This window comes from Osmerus mordax, chromosome 16 (genome assembly GCF_038355195.1).
Source record: "Osmerus mordax isolate fOsmMor3 chromosome 16, fOsmMor3.pri, whole genome shotgun sequence".
In the NCBI taxonomy this organism is placed as follows: Eukaryota; Metazoa; Chordata; class Actinopteri; order Osmeriformes; family Osmeridae; genus Osmerus; species Osmerus mordax.
In genome coordinates this window covers 8,622,507-8,642,207 of record NC_090065.1, presented here as the reverse complement: position 1 = coordinate 8,642,207, position 19,701 = coordinate 8,622,507, and the positions used below count along the sequence as shown (strand labels likewise).

Sequence of the window (19,701 nt, the reverse complement as noted above, 5' to 3'; positions counted from 1 at the left end):
AACTGACAAAAAAATACTAAATAAAACCTGACATGCAGATCTATGACAGATTGAATGGTTTGGTGAGGAAAACGGTGATATAAAAGATATATTTTCAACAGTTTGTCTTTTAAAACTATTCACTATTTACATAACATCCAAAATCTTTAGCCACCATAGATTTTGTCAAATACTTTCAGAAATTTGGTACAAAAGCCTAAGAATTAAAACAGGTTCAAATCCAAATTGAAAGAATATTGAGAAAAAAACGAATACATGATTTGTACCGGATTTATACAATATTTATATATTTTATTTAGGTTGATTTGCATTTCAATATATTGGGTTTAAAATATGGATCATGTTCAGGACCCTCATGTCAGCTTCCAAACTGTCCTGTCTAGATATATTTGTGTTATTTATCCTCCTTCGTTTTTCCATTCGTTTGAAATATGTCTCATCACAACAAGACATTTTAGGTGACACAAGTTACACTGCTAGAATAGCCTTGTTAAATATGCCTCAGTCTTGTTGACATCTATCTTGGCTATAAAGTTGGCTATTACTTAGGCACACCATTTTCAAGATGCCATGATTACATGGTTCACATTTACCCTGGCTGCCACCTGACAGGGTTTCAGCAGTGGACATTTCAGGGTCTCGTCATGCCGCCAAATATTAAGGATGAGCTTTTAAAATACTAACCATCTGACAATCGCTACTGCACAACTAATTATAATTGGTAAAACAGTATTTCATATGTAATTATTGTAATAAATGTTGACCTACTCAAACTGATATGTTTGACAACATAGATTAAAAAAAAATATCTTAAGACCATACTTCCTCAAATTAAATGAATGGTAAAGAGAAAGCCAAAGATACATTTCACTCCAAAACAGGGTTAGACAACACTAAACTACACTAAACTAAGAGAAACTTTACAACTAGAGGTATTGGATTGTTAAGTTCTCGTTAGTCTCTCATACATTCATCAGAATGTACTGTTGTAACGTGAGCTTATAAGAAAACATCAACCCTGAGTTATAGTCTAATTTGAGATGTGTCACATGCAATGGCAGAACTCCAGTAAAGCACGGCCACCTTGGCTTCACTTTGAAAGTTATACATGAAAGGCCAAAGCGGATATTGGCTCATCTCAGGCCAGATATTCCAGGCCAAATAGCTCACTGGTAATTCAATTATGTCATTTAGTAGTGGCATTTGAGCAGTATCAATGTCAGTAAAAAAGTAGTCTGTACTTAACTGTAATGAGGTTCGTGCTTGTGTAATAACGTTGATTGCTGAGAAGCAGCTGTTAACTGCTCATGGCAAGACTTAGAAATGTGTATAAAAAATAGATATGAAGACAGGTTTGTGAGGGGGAATCTATTTTCACAATTCTATAAATTTAGAATTTAAATATAATTTTAAATGTAAATGCAATGACAATATATTTGGGATGGTTTTGATTGTCAATTGTTATTTAGTTATAATAATAATAATACATTTTATTTGCAATGGGCCTTTCTTGCACACAAAGCACTACAGTACAGTAAAAAGTAAAAGTTGCAATATTACTTGCGTAGTAACATTAGCTATCTAGATACCCACATGACTCACAGGTTGAATAGCCATAGTGGCTAAATGACTATTTTAAATTTAGCTAAATCATATTTCATAAAAAATAAGGAAACGTGGAAGAGAATGCACATTATGTCTGTTTAACTAGAACTAGTAAGACTGTTAAGTTAACAGTCTTAATACTTTACATACCACAGATACTGTACTAGTTAGGTAAAATATCCTTGATTATTCTTCATCTATATGATGAAGTTGAATTATTGCATCTGTATATTTTGTATCCCTTGCAGTCACTAAAGGACCCACATATTTTACTGAAACAAACATCTTTAGACTTATCTATCAGCTATAGCACCTATAAACAGGCCACAGTAGCTCTAACAAACTCACTTTCTTATAAATACTATATTCAGTATGATGGAATAATTTTTTCAAAGGCTACAAAGGCCATGTGTTTTCAAACTTAATTTGTCTGCAGACCTTTTTTACGTGCATTTCAACCTGTGTAAACTAATTTCTATGTACACAGTTGTGCAACCTTAGACAACATTTCGACCTCCTAAAACAAATCAACAAGCCATGTTGTTTTGTAGATTGTTCATTTTATTTTCAAAACCCCTCAAAATATCACAATGTAAACCATATTTTATGATACATAGCAATGTTTTGGCACAGTGTCTTGTTCAGGTTAGGGTCTATTCCGCTTCTTTTGCCTGATTGTAAAAAAGAAAACAGTATTGTATTTAATTTTTTTATTTGACAAATGGTCTAACAAAACATTGTAATGCATTTTCTTCTTGTCTGAACCCTTGATGTGACATCAGCAGGTCTTTACCTTTCCAGAGTCACGACTCTTGGTTCTGAGCTTGTTGACCTGAGACTCAGCGATGTCAGCACGCTCCTCAGCCTCCTCCAGCTCATGCTGAACCTTCCTGAACATGGACATGTGGGAGTTGGACTGCTCCTCCTGGGATCAATTCATAAAAAAAAATATTTCTTAAAAACCTTGTAAATGTACTTGCTGCAGTGATCATTAAGACAAGAAAAATACCATTGGTAAAGCCATAGATATATACACCGAAAGTTAGGAAAGCTTTATTTTGCATAAGCAAGGGTCAAATAAGTTATTAGACTTACCGCCTCCTCAGCCTGTCTCTTGTAAGCCTTTACTTTAAGCTGCAGCTTATCCACCAGGTCCTGAAGTCTGTTTACATTCTTCTTATCCTCCTCAGTCTGAAGTAAAAAAGTAATTAATTGTTCATGTTCACACAAATGCTGATGATTTTATAAAGAGTGTAATGAGTATGTTGTTACCTGGTATGTCAGCTCCTTGACTCTGCGCTCATACTTGCGGACTCCCTTGACTGCATCTACACCTCTCCTCTGTTCAGCCTCAACCTCAGTCTCCAGCTCACGCACCTGAGTGGAGATTATGAGCTCATGGTGAATCCATCACTCCCATGCAAAAACGACCTTATTAACAGCATTATACCAGAAAAAAAGGGCGTAAACATATTTTACCTTTCTCAAGGCAACAGGGATTATTTTTACTTTTGCAAACTCACCCTGGACTCCAGTTTCTGGAGCTGCTTCTTGCCACCCTTCATGGCTAGGTTCTCTGCCTCATCCAGACGGTGCTGCAGGTCCTTGACTGTCACTTCAAGATTCTTCTTCATCCTCTCAAGGTGAGAGCTAGTGTCCTGCTCCTTCTTCAGCTCTTCTGCCATCATGGCTGCCTGCAACAACAGAATACCGCTTGGTTGAACTGAGGAACTGTATGTACACATAGTATATTGTACCAGGTTACATGAACAGAAATAATTTCACAGTACAGCATTATATCACCTAGACCGTGTACGAGTGGTATGACCCATCAAATTGTTATAAAACCTTGTGAGAACTGCAGCGTATAAATCAGAACCATCTAACAAGTTTCTGCATTCTACTTAGATGGATCAGTGGGGGTCGACACTAGAATTGTGGACACATAAGTTATGAAGCACTAGGAAATGGATACAGGGTGGAAGGTATGCTACCATAGGGGTAGTCTACTGTATGGTAGCTGTATGGTGGTTCCATATTGCTTTGATATGGCCTTGATGATGGTGTAAGTAAAGTAGTGACTGATAGTGACTGTACTGTGATACTTAGTTAGCCAGACTCACATCAGTGATGGCCTTCTTGGCCTTGTCCTCAGCATTTCTGGCCTCCTGGACAATGTCGTCCACCTCTCCCTGCACCTGAACCAGGTCAGTCTCAAGCTTCTTCTTGGTGTTCAACAGGCTGGTGTTCTGGAAGAGAGTACACATGGATATAGGAAAAATTAAGCCCTTGCTGTGAAAGTTATTTAACTTTGTGTCTATATGTGTGGCTCTTGTCCACACCTGGGAATGCAGCAGTCCCACTCTCTCGCTGGCGTCCACCAGCTCCTGCTCAGCCACTTTGCGGCCTCTCTCTGTCTGCTCCAGACCCACTCTCAGCTCCTCAATCTCAGCCACCATCAGACCGTTTCTACGTTCCACCATGGCAGCCTGTTCCTTCATGTCCTCTGCGGCCCTGACGGCATCATCCAGGTGCAACTGGGCATCCTAGAGAACAAACAAAGTGGTTAGAATAAATGCAGTTTAGGAGCTTAGCATTGGTGTTTGTTTCAGTAAGAGAATATATCAATGTTATATCAATGAATATGTAATATGTTATTGAACTGAAAAATAGATCACAGTACCTTGAGCTGTGCCTGAACATTCCTCAGCTGCTTCTGGGACTCAGCAGCCTGGCGGTTAGCATGGCTCAGCTGGATCTCCATCTCATTCAGGTCTCCCTCCATCTTCTTCTTTATTCTCAGAGCATCATTCCTGCTGCGGACCTCAGAGTCCAGGGTGCTCTGCATGGAGTCAATCACCCTCTGGCTGTTCCTCTTGATCTGCTCCATCTCCTCATCCTTCTCTGCCAGCTTTCTGTCCACCTCACCCTTGATCTGGTTCAGTTCCAGCTGCACACGCAGAATCTTGGATTCCTCGTGCTCCAGAGTTCCCTGAATAAATGAAAGTTTTTGAAAATGTAATTGTTAGTTGTGGTAATGATGTTTATCATTTCCACTTAATTCTAGAAATTGTGGATAGTTTGTACCTCAGCCTCCTCCAGAGCCGTCTGGATCTCAGACTTCTCTGTCTCCACTGTCTTCCTGGCCTTCTCCAGCTCATGGATGCTCTTGCCAGTCTCTCCAATCTGCTCGGTCAGGTCAGAGATCTCCTCTGTGATTTGAAACAGAAACTTGTTCAATTAGCAAGCTTAGTCTGCTGGATCCAACACGAGGTCAACAGGAAACTGTTTTCCCCCAGTTGATGGTTCTGTAAATCAACTAATCCACAGTATAATGAGATGGTGAAATCGGAAATAATTCTCTCTTTTCAATAATACAAAAGCACCACACACTACATTTATCTCACGTTGCAAGTTCTTGTTTTCTCTCTTCAGAGTCTCCAGCTGGTCAAGAGCCTCCTCATAAGAGTTCTTCATCTTGAAGAGCTCTGTGCTGAGAGAACGAGCCTCCTTCTGAGCTCCCTCCAGCTCAGCCTGGCCCTCCTCAAACTTCTGCTTCCACTCTGCAAGAACCTAGGAGGAAGCACACACCAAAGCAGCCTTTAACAATTAATGTCAACATGTAAACAATGTGTTAGGTTCAAAGCACAAAACCAGGGCATGAGCATAACAATAGTTCTTAAGCTCCAATTGCTGATTTTGGTTACATCAAAACCTAGAACTGGCACTATATTTTTCACCTTGTCAAAGTTCCTCTGCTTCTTATCCAGGTTGGCAGCCAGGGCATTGGCTCTCTCAACATCAATCATGAGGTCCTCCACCTCTCCCTGCAGCCTCTGCTTGGTCTTCTCCAGAGAGGCACACTTGGAGTTGGTGGCCTCAATGGTCTCCTCAGCTTCCTGGAGACGCTGAGCCAGCTTCTTCCTGTTGACACAAAAATGATCGCAATGGTGTTCTGTCCTGAGAGCAAACTTGGAGTGGTCGACAGTAACTTTATCTTTAACTATCAATGTTCTATATTGCTAGCTTTAAGAAGACTATTAAATGTTTTGGACTTACTTGGCCTCCTCCAGCTCCTCTGTCCTCTGGATGGCATCAGTTTCATACTTGGTCCTCCACTGAGCCACCTCAGAGTTAGCCTTGGACATGCCACGTTGCAGCTCTGCCTTGGCCTCCTGCTCCTCCTCAAACTGCTCCCTCAGCAGATCACAGTCGTGGCGGGCAGATTGGACACCATGGGCAAGGGCATTCTTAGCCTGAGAGGAAAAATAATAGGAGATGTGGGTGATGTAGTAAGGGACCAAAAAATAGTATTCGCAAACCACTGTACTGTAAAACTGTCATAGTTGGTCAACATAGGGATTCTTTAGTTGTTTTACCTTGACCTCCTCCTCAACATGCCTCTTGAGCTCCTCAATCTGCTGGGTGTAGGCCTGCTTGCCTCTGGTCAACTGGGACACCAGGGCTTCCTTCTCCTCCAGCTGGCGACCAAACTCACCTGTGGGAATTTAACGAAAGATGAGTTTTCTTAAGAGTGTCCCAACAACTTAGTACCAAACTCCCCTGTGGGGAATTAAGGAAGCTCTTCCTTAGGTCTGTTTCTTTACTATACTTGTTTTGGTTATTTTCAATATACCCCTTGTGGAACATATTTCTGCATGTAGGCCTTTGAACTGATCAAATATGTTGCATAATTTTTTGTACCATTCTCAGTAAGTAGTCTGGCTCTCTGTCCACTGATGTCATTGACCTGGCGCACATTCTCATCGTTCTTGGTCTTGATCTCACTGAGCTGGTCCTCAAGGGTACGGCATATCTTCTCCAGATTTCCCTGTGGAACAAACATCATGTTTCAATCACATAGATACTCTAGGGTTGTTTCTTTATACTGTTAAGTGTAACACAATGTGCCAAATTGAAGTTGTGAAATCCTTAAATTGCTAACCTTTTTTAAATATTATAACAACAAATAGTATAACATTTTTATGAAATTACAAAACGTGCATTTAAGAGGGAATTTAGAATCAGTAAAAGGTGAACATAAAACGGCTTTCCACAAACCTCTGTAACCCACTCTATAACCCATCCTTTGCTTTCTTGGTTACATTTTTACCTTAATTCTATCTTTCTGTTTTGGTTTAGTTGTATCACTGACCTTAGCCTTAGCTACTGCCTCCATGTTGGAGGAAAGGTCATCAATCTCCATTTTGTATTCACTCTTCTCTTTCTCCAGCTTCTGTTTGACGCGCTGCAGGTTGTCGATCTGCTCTCCCAGCTCTGCCACACTGTCAGCCTGCTTCTTCCTCAGGGCTGAGGCTGTGGACTCATGCTGCAGGGTGGACTCCTCCAGGTCACGTCTCAGCTTCTGGAACTCAGCCTCTCGCTTCTTGCTCATCTCAATCTGAGCAGCTGTGGCGCCTCCAGCCTCCTCCAGCCTCTCACTGATCTCCTCAAGTTCCCTGGACAGATCAGCCCTCTGCTTCTCCACCTTGGCCCTGGCAGCACGCTCAGCCTCAATCTCCTCTTCCAGCTCCTCAATACGAGCCTACAGTAGATATAAAATATTTAGCGTCAAAGTCTCAAAATTCTGGCCCACATTCGAGAGGAAATAGACTTAATAGACATGGTGGATTTTAAACACAAGCTATTATAATAGCATCCAGCCAAACCAGGAATTATTGCTTGTCTGGGGTTTATTAACTACACCGTACCTGGAGCTCCTTGATCTTCTTCTGCAGCTGGGCACCCAGAGACTGCTCATCCTCAATCTTGCTGAGGAGCTGGCTGGTCTCAAAGTCCTTCCTTTAGTGCACACATTAATCCATGTCAGGCTTTGGTTTTGTGTCATTGAGTGGAGATTAAATTGTAAAGCACATCCATAATTTTTCTGTTAAGTATTTTAAAACAAAAGCCTTGTTGTCCTTAATGATTAAGATATTCAATTGAGTAATCTGATAAGCATAATTAGACACAAATCTCAGTTTCAGGTCTTTATTATTGCATTACTCCAAGGAGAGTACCGGTACTATGTAATAAATGTGAAATGCATGACCTATAGACGGGGTTGAACATTTGACATCAAAATTATTATGTTGAAGTGGAAATTCAATTCTAATAATTGCTGAAGTAAATGAAATCAATATAATGTCAATAATGTCTCTAATAATTATACAATACTTACTTAAAAAGTGTTTATTACATATATCTATATCTATACTGTATAGTGTATCAGAACACTTACTTCTTGATCTTTTCATCGGACTGCTGCTTGTCGTTCTCCAGGTCCATGATGGACTCCTGGGCCAGTTTCAGGTCTCCCTCCAGCTTTCTCTTGCCTCTCTCAAGGTCCATACGGAGCTTCTTCTCTTGCTCCAGAGAACCTTCAAGCTGGAGGACAACACATATTTATCATACTTAAGCTTTGATGTTAACAGCTATTTATTCAGAACACATAATATTAGTCAGTTGTCTTTCTGAATCCCTAAAACCAATTTATTATATGACATTTAATTAAATACCCATTGAGGCAAAGTTGGATAAAACCCCCAAATGTGCACAAAAACATAACTTTACTCACATCATCAACTTGCTGTTCCAGCTTGGTCTTGGCCTTGGTCAGAGTGTTGACTTTGTCCTCCTCTGCCTGCAGGTCATCCAGTGTCTGCTGGTGGGCCTCTTGCAGGGCTTTCTTCTCCTTTGTCAGCTTGGCAACACTCTCATCTTGAGATGCCATCTCTTCAGTCAGGTTTTTAACCTGGACAAGACAAAGTTAGTCTAAGTTAAAACTATTGTTTTGTGTTTTTGAACAAGCTACTGCTTGGATATTGGTGAGATGTTGATACCTTGTTCTCTGTGGCATGTTTCTCCTTCTCCACTTTGGCCAGGGTAAGCTCCAGATCATCAATGTCCTTCTTCAGTTCAGAGCACTCATCCTCCAGCTTCCTCTTCTTGGCTGTCAGCTCAGCATTAATCTCCTCTTCATCCTCCAGCCGTTCTGTTGTCTCTTTGAGTTTGGCCTCCAGCTGGATCTTGCTCTTGATCAGACCCTCACATCTCTCCTCAGCATCATTCAGACCTTCTGCTTCCTGAGAATAACAGAGGTTATTTAGTCTTTAATTTAGTGTGCGTGTGTGTGTGTGTGTGTGTGCCTCACTCACAGATGCAACTTGGAGAGACAAGTCATTCTTCTCCTGCAGGAGGGACACCATCTTCTCCTCCAGCTCCTTCTTGCGAGCCTCAGCCTTTTCAAGAGCAACTTTACATTTCTCATAGTCCTCTTTCATGTTGGCCAGCTCTTTCTCTGTCTCAGCACTTTGCAGAAGAGGCTTGATCTTGTAGTAGACCTTCATCCATGGCCAGTGTTTTACATTCATGAATGAGCGGATGTTGTACTGGATGGTGTAGACAGACTCTCTGATAATAAGAGATAGACACAGTAATTTTTTGAAGTCATTAGCCTAACCTTAACCCATTACTACATGTAGAGTCTAGTCTATCATTCCATCAAGCCCAAGTTAGCCATCTTTTCAAAATTACAAGTTTACATCATTATTCTAACAATAGCTTCAAAGTAGAACAAAATGTATCTTGAATCCATATTTTTCATTTTATCATCTCCATCTCACCTCCTCTCCGTCATCTTGGTATACTCCTTTCTCATCAGGTATCCACGGGCAAGAGCTTGTGTCATGGTTACCAGAGCAGCAAGCTTCTCATCTCTCATCTCCTCAAGGACACCAAGAAGACCAGCTTTGAAGAACACCTGAGACACAGGTATAATACAAAACAACATAAACACTTCTGGTGTTAACATATTGCTATCTAAGTAGATAACAAAGGTTATGTATGATGTTCGGATCAAATAACTGCCAATGAAATGACTTGCTGAGGATTTTAAAAACTGTGTATTTCTCACAAGTATTGTTACAGTAAGATTGTTGGATTGCTCTCAATTCCATTTTGAATGTCTACCAGTTAAATGAGATATTGAATAACCTCTGTAAGTCACAAACATGAGTTGCCAATATCCCATCATCAAAATTTACCTTGGTGTGTCCAAACTTGTACTCCTCATGGTTCACATCAATTGACCCAAGCAGCTTCTCAGAAGCCTTCTTGTTATCCATGAACTGGCCTTCGGGGATGACACTGGCATTCAATACCTTGTATCTGTAAAGATAGAAAATGTATTTCTCAACATGTCTGCTTATTTACAGAAACTACATCGCAAATGTATGTTTATTAGTACCTCTGCTTGAAGTCAGCATAGATGATTCTGCTTGGGAAGCCCTTTGTGCAGATCCTAATACCCTCCAGCACACCATTACACCTCAGCTGGTGGATAACCAGGAAGTTCTCCATCAAACCTGGATGTAACATTTAGGGTCAGCATTTTACTTTGTGGATTTTAATTGTAGAAAGAATAATCGAATACATGTTTAATCACTTTATGTTTAAAGTAATAATGACTTAAGAGAAATAATATGTAAAACAATATTTTACCTGGAGTCTTTGACTCATTGGGGATCAGACAACGCACAAAATGAGGGTGGGTGCTCCTCAAGTTGGTCATCAGCTTTCCCAAGTTCTCCTGTCAGGTTGTTATAAAGCATTGTTACTCTCAGATATTATTCATAATAAAGCTAAAATGCTCACTAATATTAAAATACAATCACAGCATTAAACTATCCCAAATCATATAAAAAAGAAACCTCACTCACTCTAAACTGAGAGGACACAGTCTGCATGGAACCTCCCTTCTTCTTGCCTCCTTTCTTTGTGGTATCTGTTAAAGGAGTGGCAGGAATTAGACAGCATTATAAATTAAATGTCTTGTTGCTTGAACGATACTGTTAATTCATTCACAAATCATGTTAATATGTTCAATGTGTAAACCTGTGTTGGTAATCTAATTCAACCATACTAACCCTCAGGTGGAGCAGCAACATAGAGCGTGGCCAACAGTTTGGTTGAGGACTTTCCATACAGCAGAAGCACAGAGTCGTTCAGGGGATCCTTGTTCTTGTCCAGCCAGCCTGTGACATTGTAGTCCACTGTACCAGCATAGTGGACCAGGGAGAAGTGGGCCTCGGCCTTGCCCTTTGCTGGTTTAGGCTTCTCAAATGCTATGTTCTTGCCAAGATGCTGGTCATACAGCTTGTTCTTGAAGGAAGTGTCTGAAGCCTTGGGGAACATGCACTCCTCTTCAAGGATGGAGAAAATGCCCATTGGCTGTGTAGAAATATACTTTGATCAGTCAAATATACTGTGTATAAGAGTGAGCTGAAACGGCATAATTGAATAAGACATATAATAAGCATTGTGATATGATAAGAACATGTCAGTTTATATATACTGTATATACATGTATGAATAACCTTGTATCCTTGCCATGTATGAAACATCCACAGACACCTCACCTTCTCAATAAGCTCAATGCAGGCAGCCAAGTCCATGCCAAAGTCAATGAAAGCCCAGACAATGCCCTCCTTCTTGTACTCCTCTTGCTCCAGGACGAACATGGTGTGGTTGAAAAACTGTTGCAGTTTCTCATTGGTGAAGTTGATGCACAGCTGCTCCATGCTGTTGTACTGTAGATTTACAAAGTTTGGCAGAACTTTATTGACCTATCCCACCATACCGTATGTATTTTTTACTTTAGTAGATACTATCTGTATAGTTTAATGACACATGAAAGAAACCACTTTTGAATGTATTTCTAATAATTGTGCAATTATTGATCTCAAACTCACATCAAAGATCTCAAAACCAGCAATGTCAAGCACACCGATGTAGAAGTTCCTTGGCTGCTTGGTGTCCAACATCTGGTTGATGCGGACGACCATCCACAAGAACATCCTCTCATAGATGGACTTGGCCAGAGCACTCACTGAATTGGTTACCTGTGTAAGAATGTTGGTTCCACTTAAACATTGATTTCAATTTATGAATAGTTTTTTACCTGTAATAATTGATAAACACTGCTAAAATTAATATTACAATCAAGCTTTATTTCTAACATGCTTTTTAAAGCTTTACCTGAGGCACTGTCTGACCCTTGGTCACATACTCATTGCCGACCTTCACTCTGGGGTAGCACAGGGCTTTCAGCATTTCAGCTGAGTTCAGACCCAGAAGGTAACCGATTTTATCAGCCACTGGGGAGAGAAAGGAACAATGAGCATCAGAGTGCAATGTTTATCACAGGAATATAGTTATATGAATGCTCTTTAGAACATTGATACAAATAATTTGGCTTACCATCTGTGCCATCTGGCTCAGCCTGCTCCTCACGCTGCTTCTGCTTGAAGTGCATGTTGCCGTGGTGCATGACAGCACCGGTAAACTTGTAGATGCTCATCTTCTCTTCAGCGGTGAAGCCCAAGACGTCAATAGCATCCTGGATGGGGAAAGAAAGTTTACAATGAACCACCAATACATCATGATTTTCAAGTTGAACCCTTTTAGTGACTTACATCTGTGGCATCAAGCTCGACTGTGTCATCAATACTGGCCACAGTGATCTGACCCTGGCTGATCATGGGGTAGTCGTAGGGGTTGGTGGTGATAAGCGACATTTCTGTGGAGACAAAACTTAAATGATTATCACCCAAGGCATGTGTACATTTTATGTAAAAGGAAGAACCCTCAATGAGTGGACAAAGTAGTTAATGCCATTCAGAATCCCTGCAGTGCCTCACCAACAAGCTCAGGTTTGTGGTTGGTCATCATCTGGTAGAAGATGTGGTAGCCTCTCTCATCAGGCAGCTGGAAACTTACTCTGGACTTCTCCAGCAGGTCTTTGAGAGACATGGTTGAAATGACAGAGAAAAATTAGAACAATTTGAATTTCAAGTGAATGGACACCAACATGTATTTAAAGGATCAACTGGGAAATAATCCACTTACAGGTCTCAATGTCAGCACTTGCCAGTTTTCCATTCATGTGGAAGTGAATCCTAATGAATTTACCCTGAAAGAGTGCATAGAGAGGGCTTTTTCAACTGTCCTATTGATTTCTAAGTTAATGTAAAATGTGAAAATAAATATTTTCCCTCCAAACTTACAAAGCGGGATGAGTTGTCATTCCTCACTGTCTTGGCATTACCGTAGGACTCCAGTAGAGGGTTAGCTGCAATGATCTGATCCTCAAGGGAACCCTGAAGGGAGACGAACCAGTTGGTCATTTAGACTTATCACCAATATTCCAAAATAATTCTCTTGTCACTTCGTCTTTAATCATTCACTCCTGGAACGCTTCCCCTAGACTAGGTCTAACCCTGTTTCTGTATTATCATTGAACACCTTTAATTTAATATGTTTGCTCAGAGTTAACACAGTAGCCTACCCCCCCTATAAAGTGCAAATGTCATAAATCCTTAACCTCTGAAATTGCTATATAAGTAACATACTAATAGTCTTATTGGGTGTGCTCACGCCTTCGGCGAGCACAACCTTTGTTCTCTCACATATATATTATTTATGATTATTATTTTTGCCCCCCTAAGGATCCCTAAATATTTGGACTACATAGACAGCGTTGGTGTCAAAATGTTCATCTTGGTCACGATTGCGTTGCTTCTATTGGGATTTACGTTTGAATTACATTTTTGTGGCAAAAAGTGCCTTGCGTCAACGAAGGGAACTCAGTGCTAGCCTACGTCACAACGTCAGCACACGTTAGCAACAACGCATGGATACAACGTGCATAGATATGCTGTTGCACAGCGAGTATCATATGGTGTCATGGTGTACTAGCAGCACAAGCAAATCAAGACTTGCATGTACAGTAAGAAGTGTCACATTAAATAATGTATTTAAACTTGCTAAATGCTTGAAAACATCTCTAGATGGGAAACTTAAGGGGACGGAGCCATCTGCAACCGACGCAAGCAAGCACACCCTACAATTTCCCCAGAAAATGTACTCTCTCTAGTTAATGATATGCTGTATGTAAAACTACGACAGTACTGCTGTCAAGAATGACAACATATTTTGAAGACATAAACTATATTTTAACTACCGTATACGAATGGATTATGTTTGTTTTAAAATGTGGGGGGACAGATTTTTTTTATAAATGATGATGCAGCCAGTGACTACAATTTTCTTAATAAAAAATGGGAGGATATATTTACAGTTTTCATGTCAAATGAAACATATGCCCTTGAACTGTACCATGAAAATACTTTTTTGGGGGGCTGAAAACAATGATGGGTCAACAATTGATGGCATGCACTTTATATGGTGTATATAAGGTCATACCTGCATTTTGCCGGGTATTACTTCCTTCTTCCCTCCAGAAACAGCAATTGTGGCAAAGTACTGGATGACACGTTTGGTGTTTACAGTCTTTCCAGCACCGGATTCTCCACTAGTTTATTAGATGATAAAAATAGAATTTAGTGTGCATGAACTAAAATAAGTATTGTCAAGCTTCTTAGGTCATTAATCACAACCTTTTTCATATTTATATACATATAAGTATATATATATAGTATATACATAAAATATACACTCAGTTAAAGTCTTGAACTTACGTGATTAGGACTGACTGGTTCTCCTTATCTGAAAGTCAATTGACAAATACATGTATCAGAAGTGATACAGGTAGCAACTAAGAATCCGTCCATCTATATTTGAATTCAGCCATCCATCAGTAGAGTCCATACCAGTCAACATGAACTGATAGGCGTTGTCAGAGACGGAGAAGATGTGGGGTGGAGCCTCCATGCGCTTCTTCCCTCTGTAGGCGTTGACCACATCCATGTCATACACAGGGAGCCACTTGTAGGGGTTCACCGTGGCACAGAAGAGCCCAGAGTAGGTCTGCATATGAGCAGAGAGTAAAGGGAAATATTGCTATCAGAGTTCAAGTATACATTTTCTGAGGGTGTCATTTGCTTCCTTAAGGTGGCTCATGTCTACATGTGTAGTTTTCTTACGTAGATCATCCATGCGGCATAACGCTCTTTGAGGTTATACAGGACAGTAGCTTCACTGAGGTAGGTCATCATGGCCATGTCCTCAATTTTATCATATTTAGGAGGGTTCATCTGCAAGACCTCCTCTTCTTTGAAGGTTTTAACCTGAAAGATGATGTCGATTACATGCATGAAGCCAACTCTAATTGAATAATGTATACATTTTTCAAGTGAATTTCAAACATATTTCATCGTTTTTGTATATTTTTAAACAGCTTAAATGTGTCAGTAACTGTGGCTGCAAAATATAGATGTACAGAAACAAGTCCACCAAATTGTTTTTTCATTCCGTGCTAAGTATCCTCTTACCTCCTCAGTGATAAGGATTTTCACGTCACACTTCCCGCCATCCCTCTTAACAACCAGACCCTTGAGGTACAACTCCTTGACATCAGGCACATAGCAGGCATTCTTAGAATCAAATGGTGCAGCCTGGGCCTCAATCCTCTCCTTCTCAGGTTTACGAAGGTAAATGGCGGCCGCGCCATACTGGGCCATCTCCGCGTCCGTACTCATGGTGGCGGCTTACTGGGGGGAAAATATATCACTGTTACAAAATCTATTCCTTCTTTTTTGAAATGATGTCCCCTTTCTCATTAATTTATAATTATCCTGTGGGGCTGAAAGTTTATATGATGAATGCATTTACTGTATATTACTGTAAAGTAAGTAGGCCTCAGAAGCCTGCAAAAGGTGTAGAATAAATCAAAAAATATAATAATTCATTTTATACAATTTCAGTAGTAGATATACTGATGGTGCTTTGGCTTTGAGCAGTATACATGTATGTAACATCAAACTATGTCTCACCTGTTTTTCCCCTCCCAGATGAAATTGACTCTTAGTTGGTGCTGTAAAATAAGTTTGTTTAGAGTTTTTTGAGAAATGTATCCATAAATAACACAACCAGAACATATACAACATTTACATGTCATTGCTATACCTCCCATCACATTTGAGTGTTACATAGTAGGGATGCACTTATAAGAAAATTATTGGTCAACACCGTAAGCCAATATTCCTATATTAAAATTGGCTGATGCTGATATTTTGACTTTAATGTAAATTTCTACAAAGTCAGAACTTTTTATAAAATATGTCCTTATGATGAGGCTTTTCATTTCTGCTCATTTTAATTCAGGTTCATTTTAAATTACTGTTTCATATAATTGATTAAGAAAAAATGTATACCCCATTCAGACATAGGACAAAAGACCACATATGGTATACACATTTGATGGACACATTGACACGTGAATGAAGAAAAAAAACGTAGCCTATTGTAGAAATATGATAAGCATGGTGCCTTTTCAAACATCACAATTGGTCACAAGTAATCGGCCATTTTTAGGTAGTCAGCAGATTTTTTTATTTTTATTGGGGGGGCCAATACCTATTGGTAATGGAAAAGGAATCGGTGCATCCCTGCTACACAACAAACATGATTTACTGTAAATGCAATATGTCGTTCAAGAACAAGAACATACTTTTCAACATCCAATATCTTATAGTAAACAAAGGTTTGTCATCCCAAAATAGGATTTCAGTTATGGGACAAAACATATTGCATCACAGTGTATGTCTTTACATTCAAAACTCAACCTTACATGTTTGTCCATAATAGTTGACTAATTTTTCTTGTATATGGGCAAGGCAAACTTACTTACCATGTAATAAGCACAAAGTGTTATGAGTTTTATCTATGTGCCTGAGCTCAATAAAAAGGATGTGAAAATAACAAGTATCTTACCCCACAGGTGGAAGTTGTCTGTCCGTGGATGCTGCTCGGTGGGACTCCTTATATCTAGTGGAGAGTGATTAGCAAGCAGGAGCTAATTGTGGACTACTCTCCTAAAGGAAATGAATTAGAGACGAGTCTAGAGTCTGACTTTCACCCCATCCCTCCCTCTCCCTCCTTCTCTCTATGTCTCTTTTGCATGATACAGGACATTTCTGTATTTATTCCACATTGCTTTCCGTTTTCTTCTTTTTTTTAATAATGTATAAAAAGGCCTAAGTTGGATTTTTATTAAGTGCAGTACACATTAAAGGTTGTAATGAGTACAGTACTAGATCTAACAGGATTTAAGGCAATACATTTTATTTTTTATTTTTGCTTGCAGTTTGCACAACTTTTGACCAATTTGCTAAACTTGTGTGAAAATGAAAACCGTGTTTCATTCTATATCTTTTGAATAGGTTCGCCAGAAAAGGAAAACACTTTTACTGAACATTGGATGTATTATTTCAAATCCAACATGAAGAGAATAGAGATAAAATATATTATTACCCACATGCATGAGTGAACTGTATGGATTTTATAATAATGACACAGAAATGTGTCCAGTCTGGTTTCGAGTATCCTAATCCTATTCAGTCCATTGAAATATAAAACCTATTTATTTTGGATAATAAATTATCGGGTGACATGATTTACTGATTTAGCAAGCCATAGACTTGATAACATTTACAGTAGGCTTACTATAAATCCATTTATGAGGAGACAACATGTAAAGATGTTGGGAGCGCTTCCCTTAGATCATCCACTCCACCAAAGTCAAACCTATTTCCATGTCATGGTTATCAATAAATGCTCAAATCTAATATGTGAGTGTCTTGGCTGAACTGTCATTGGTAAACTTAATGCTCTTGCAAACAGGAGAAATAATGTATCATGAAATGTAAACAATGACACATTTTACTGCTGTGAGTTGTTACACATTTGACGTGTTTTGTATCTTCTGGAAATCTGCCTGACACATAAGCAATTACTTTGGTAGCTCAAGTAGCGCTGTTAGCTTGGACCAGTAAACCTGTCATATCCCTGAAGTCCAATTTGGGATTTGAGGTGTCAGATGCAATGTCAGGCAAGTAAGTTACTTTGGCATGCCTCCTTTGAGGCCAGAGAAGGTTTGTTCTTGGCAGACCTTCAGGGCTATATATCTGACTGGCAACTTTATCGTGGTATCAATGTCCAAAGTATGAATGGGATATGTTGTGGGGGAACAGACATATATGGTCAGATTGCTTTCTTGCCCACCACTGAACATCATCATGTTTCAAAACAGCTTGACAGGTCAAGAAACATACATTCAGCAGTGCCACTTGAGATGTATGTATGTCAGAGAAGCCTTATATGCTTGTCAATGATAACCTTAACCTTTGAGGAGAGATTATTTCTGTTGATGGAAAGAATGATATGAATTAGAGAAACATTGTTTATATAAATATTAATATGTTACATGTAAATTTATTTAATAGGTATTTGGGACTACTACTAACTGAAGCAACAGTCATGGAAAAGTTGTGTTGCGTTCATCTTCATTGACCCGCTATCCTTCAAATTATATAACTTCAGTGCACACACACACACACAATCCCACAAATCAACAAACACACACGATGAGCCATAAATAATTTGTCAGGGGAATCCCTATCAGCAAACTGACTCCCAGAGAGTTTAGGTTAAGAGGTTATTCAACAGTTTGTTGAGGCTGGCTGAACTCCAGGCTCCAGTTTCGTGTTCCAGGCGTCTCTATAGTATCTCAGTTATGACAGTTAAATAAAACTACAGAATGCAGTACTAACTCCAAAGACGTATGTCTGGCTGCAGATGAGAATTACAACTAGATGACACTCTTATCCAGAGCGACTTACAGTAAGTACAGGGACATTCTCCCTGAGGCAAGTAGGGTGAAGTGCCTTGCCCAAGGACACAACGTCATTTGCACGTCCAGGAATCAAACCGGCAACCTTCTGATTAATAGCCCATTTCCCTCACCGCTCAGCCATCTGACCCCCTCAATACCTCAAATTCATTTCAGAATGCTCACTGACTATGCATACATGTTGTGTAGCCGGTGTGTGGTGAAACTCACTCCTCAAGTATGTAACAGGCCACCCACGTCAACGAATAGCTAGCTTTTCGTTGGCGTAGCTGGTAGTGGTCGCGCTTGGGAAGTCAGAGGTGGCGTGTTTGACCCCAGTGAGGGGCGAACATCGGCCCGTATACCTCTGACGGAGCAAGACCATTCTGTGTAGTTTGGTCCAGCAGACTCCACAGAGCTGGAACTAGTGATCTGCTTTAACAGTATGATCTGCACCTAGCTAGTGCTGTGGATATTTGTGCTGGTGCAAGTGGACCAGTGTATTCACTCACTCTTGACTGACTCCCTGGTGATGAGAGGTGGCAGTGGAGTAGACCCACACAATCTCCATACTCAATTAAAGTACAAGTAATTGTCAAAGATAAGGCTTTACTGGAAGTCAAAGTATCATTTCAAATTATGTAATAAAATCTCCACAAATTTATGGATCCAGGCCACGGCATCTGACTCACAAGAAACAGATGAATGGGGGGGAGGGGTGGGGACTTGTAAGAGAAGTGATTGGGCTATCCCAGTGTCAGCATAGAGAACCAATGCTCTCCCTGGTTCATGGGCCAGTCAATGGGCAATTTATTATTCTGTTTATTAAGTTTTTTTTTTACACTGGCCCAAAAGGTGCCTAAGCCCACCAGGCATTTTCCCGCTATGACAGATTACCAGTCCAGGCCTATTTGACTTTAAAGTTGGCCTTTGGGTTTTACACCTGACTCCACTTCCTAGGAGTCAAAGAGTTTGGATATGTCTCTCATTACTACAAATCGTGATTAGATAAGACAAAGTCTCTGCCTCTAAATGGACATGTGTAAATGTACTTTGTCAGCAATTACACATGGCGTTGAAATGTACTGGTCACCTGAGCAAAAAGCTATTGAAGTTTGAAACGTTAAAAATGTATCTAAAACTGTGTGAGATAAAATTGAACAAACTAAAGGCTGTGTAACATGTATGCATAGTCAGTAAACACTCTGAGATGAATTTGAGGTGTAATTATATAATTATATATAATTGTTAACAGTAGCCTACAATTGCAAAACGAACTTAAATCCATACCCTCCATTTCCACGACACAAAAACCATGTTAAAAAGTTTAGTCTACTGGATAATGTATTGATTAATAGAAGGCTATTTATTGTCAAAAAGTCAATTTAGATGTGTTTAGAGGGTGTCTGTTTTTTAATCAACGAAGTAAAGGTCTAAAAAGGTCCTCGACCTACGTAGCCTATCGT

At 39.8% G+C, this 19,701-nt stretch overlaps 1 protein-coding gene across 1 annotated transcript; it reads right to left on the bottom strand.

Moving 5' to 3' along the window:
• Positions 1 to 2,145: 2,145 nt before the first annotated feature.
• Positions 2,146 to 15,116, bottom strand: LOC136959148 (myosin heavy chain, fast skeletal muscle-like). The gene is made up of 40 exons (XM_067253401.1): positions 14,898 to 15,116; positions 14,550 to 14,693; positions 14,277 to 14,433; positions 14,145 to 14,172; positions 13,870 to 13,978; positions 13,057 to 13,059; positions 12,672 to 12,764; positions 12,514 to 12,577; positions 12,306 to 12,404; positions 12,081 to 12,184; positions 11,866 to 12,004; positions 11,644 to 11,762; positions 11,358 to 11,507; positions 11,025 to 11,195; positions 10,533 to 10,836; positions 10,326 to 10,390; positions 10,108 to 10,195; positions 9,854 to 9,971; positions 9,651 to 9,774; positions 9,231 to 9,367; positions 8,763 to 9,018; positions 8,448 to 8,690; positions 8,183 to 8,359; positions 7,847 to 7,992; positions 7,317 to 7,407; positions 6,761 to 7,150; positions 6,310 to 6,436; positions 5,985 to 6,103; positions 5,665 to 5,861; positions 5,346 to 5,529; positions 5,013 to 5,178; positions 4,693 to 4,817; positions 4,289 to 4,597; positions 3,948 to 4,151; positions 3,729 to 3,854; positions 3,129 to 3,299; positions 2,878 to 2,982; positions 2,701 to 2,796; positions 2,399 to 2,530; positions 2,146 to 2,276 (listed from the first exon to the last, which is right to left on the bottom strand). Exons 1-40 carry the CDS (start codon positions 15,102 to 15,104, stop codon positions 2,259 to 2,261), a joined length of 5,805 nt encoding a protein of 1,934 aa, XP_067109502.1. The 5' UTR covers positions 15,105 to 15,116; the 3' UTR covers positions 2,146 to 2,258.
• Between the last annotated feature and the right edge of the window lie 4,585 nt (positions 15,117 to 19,701).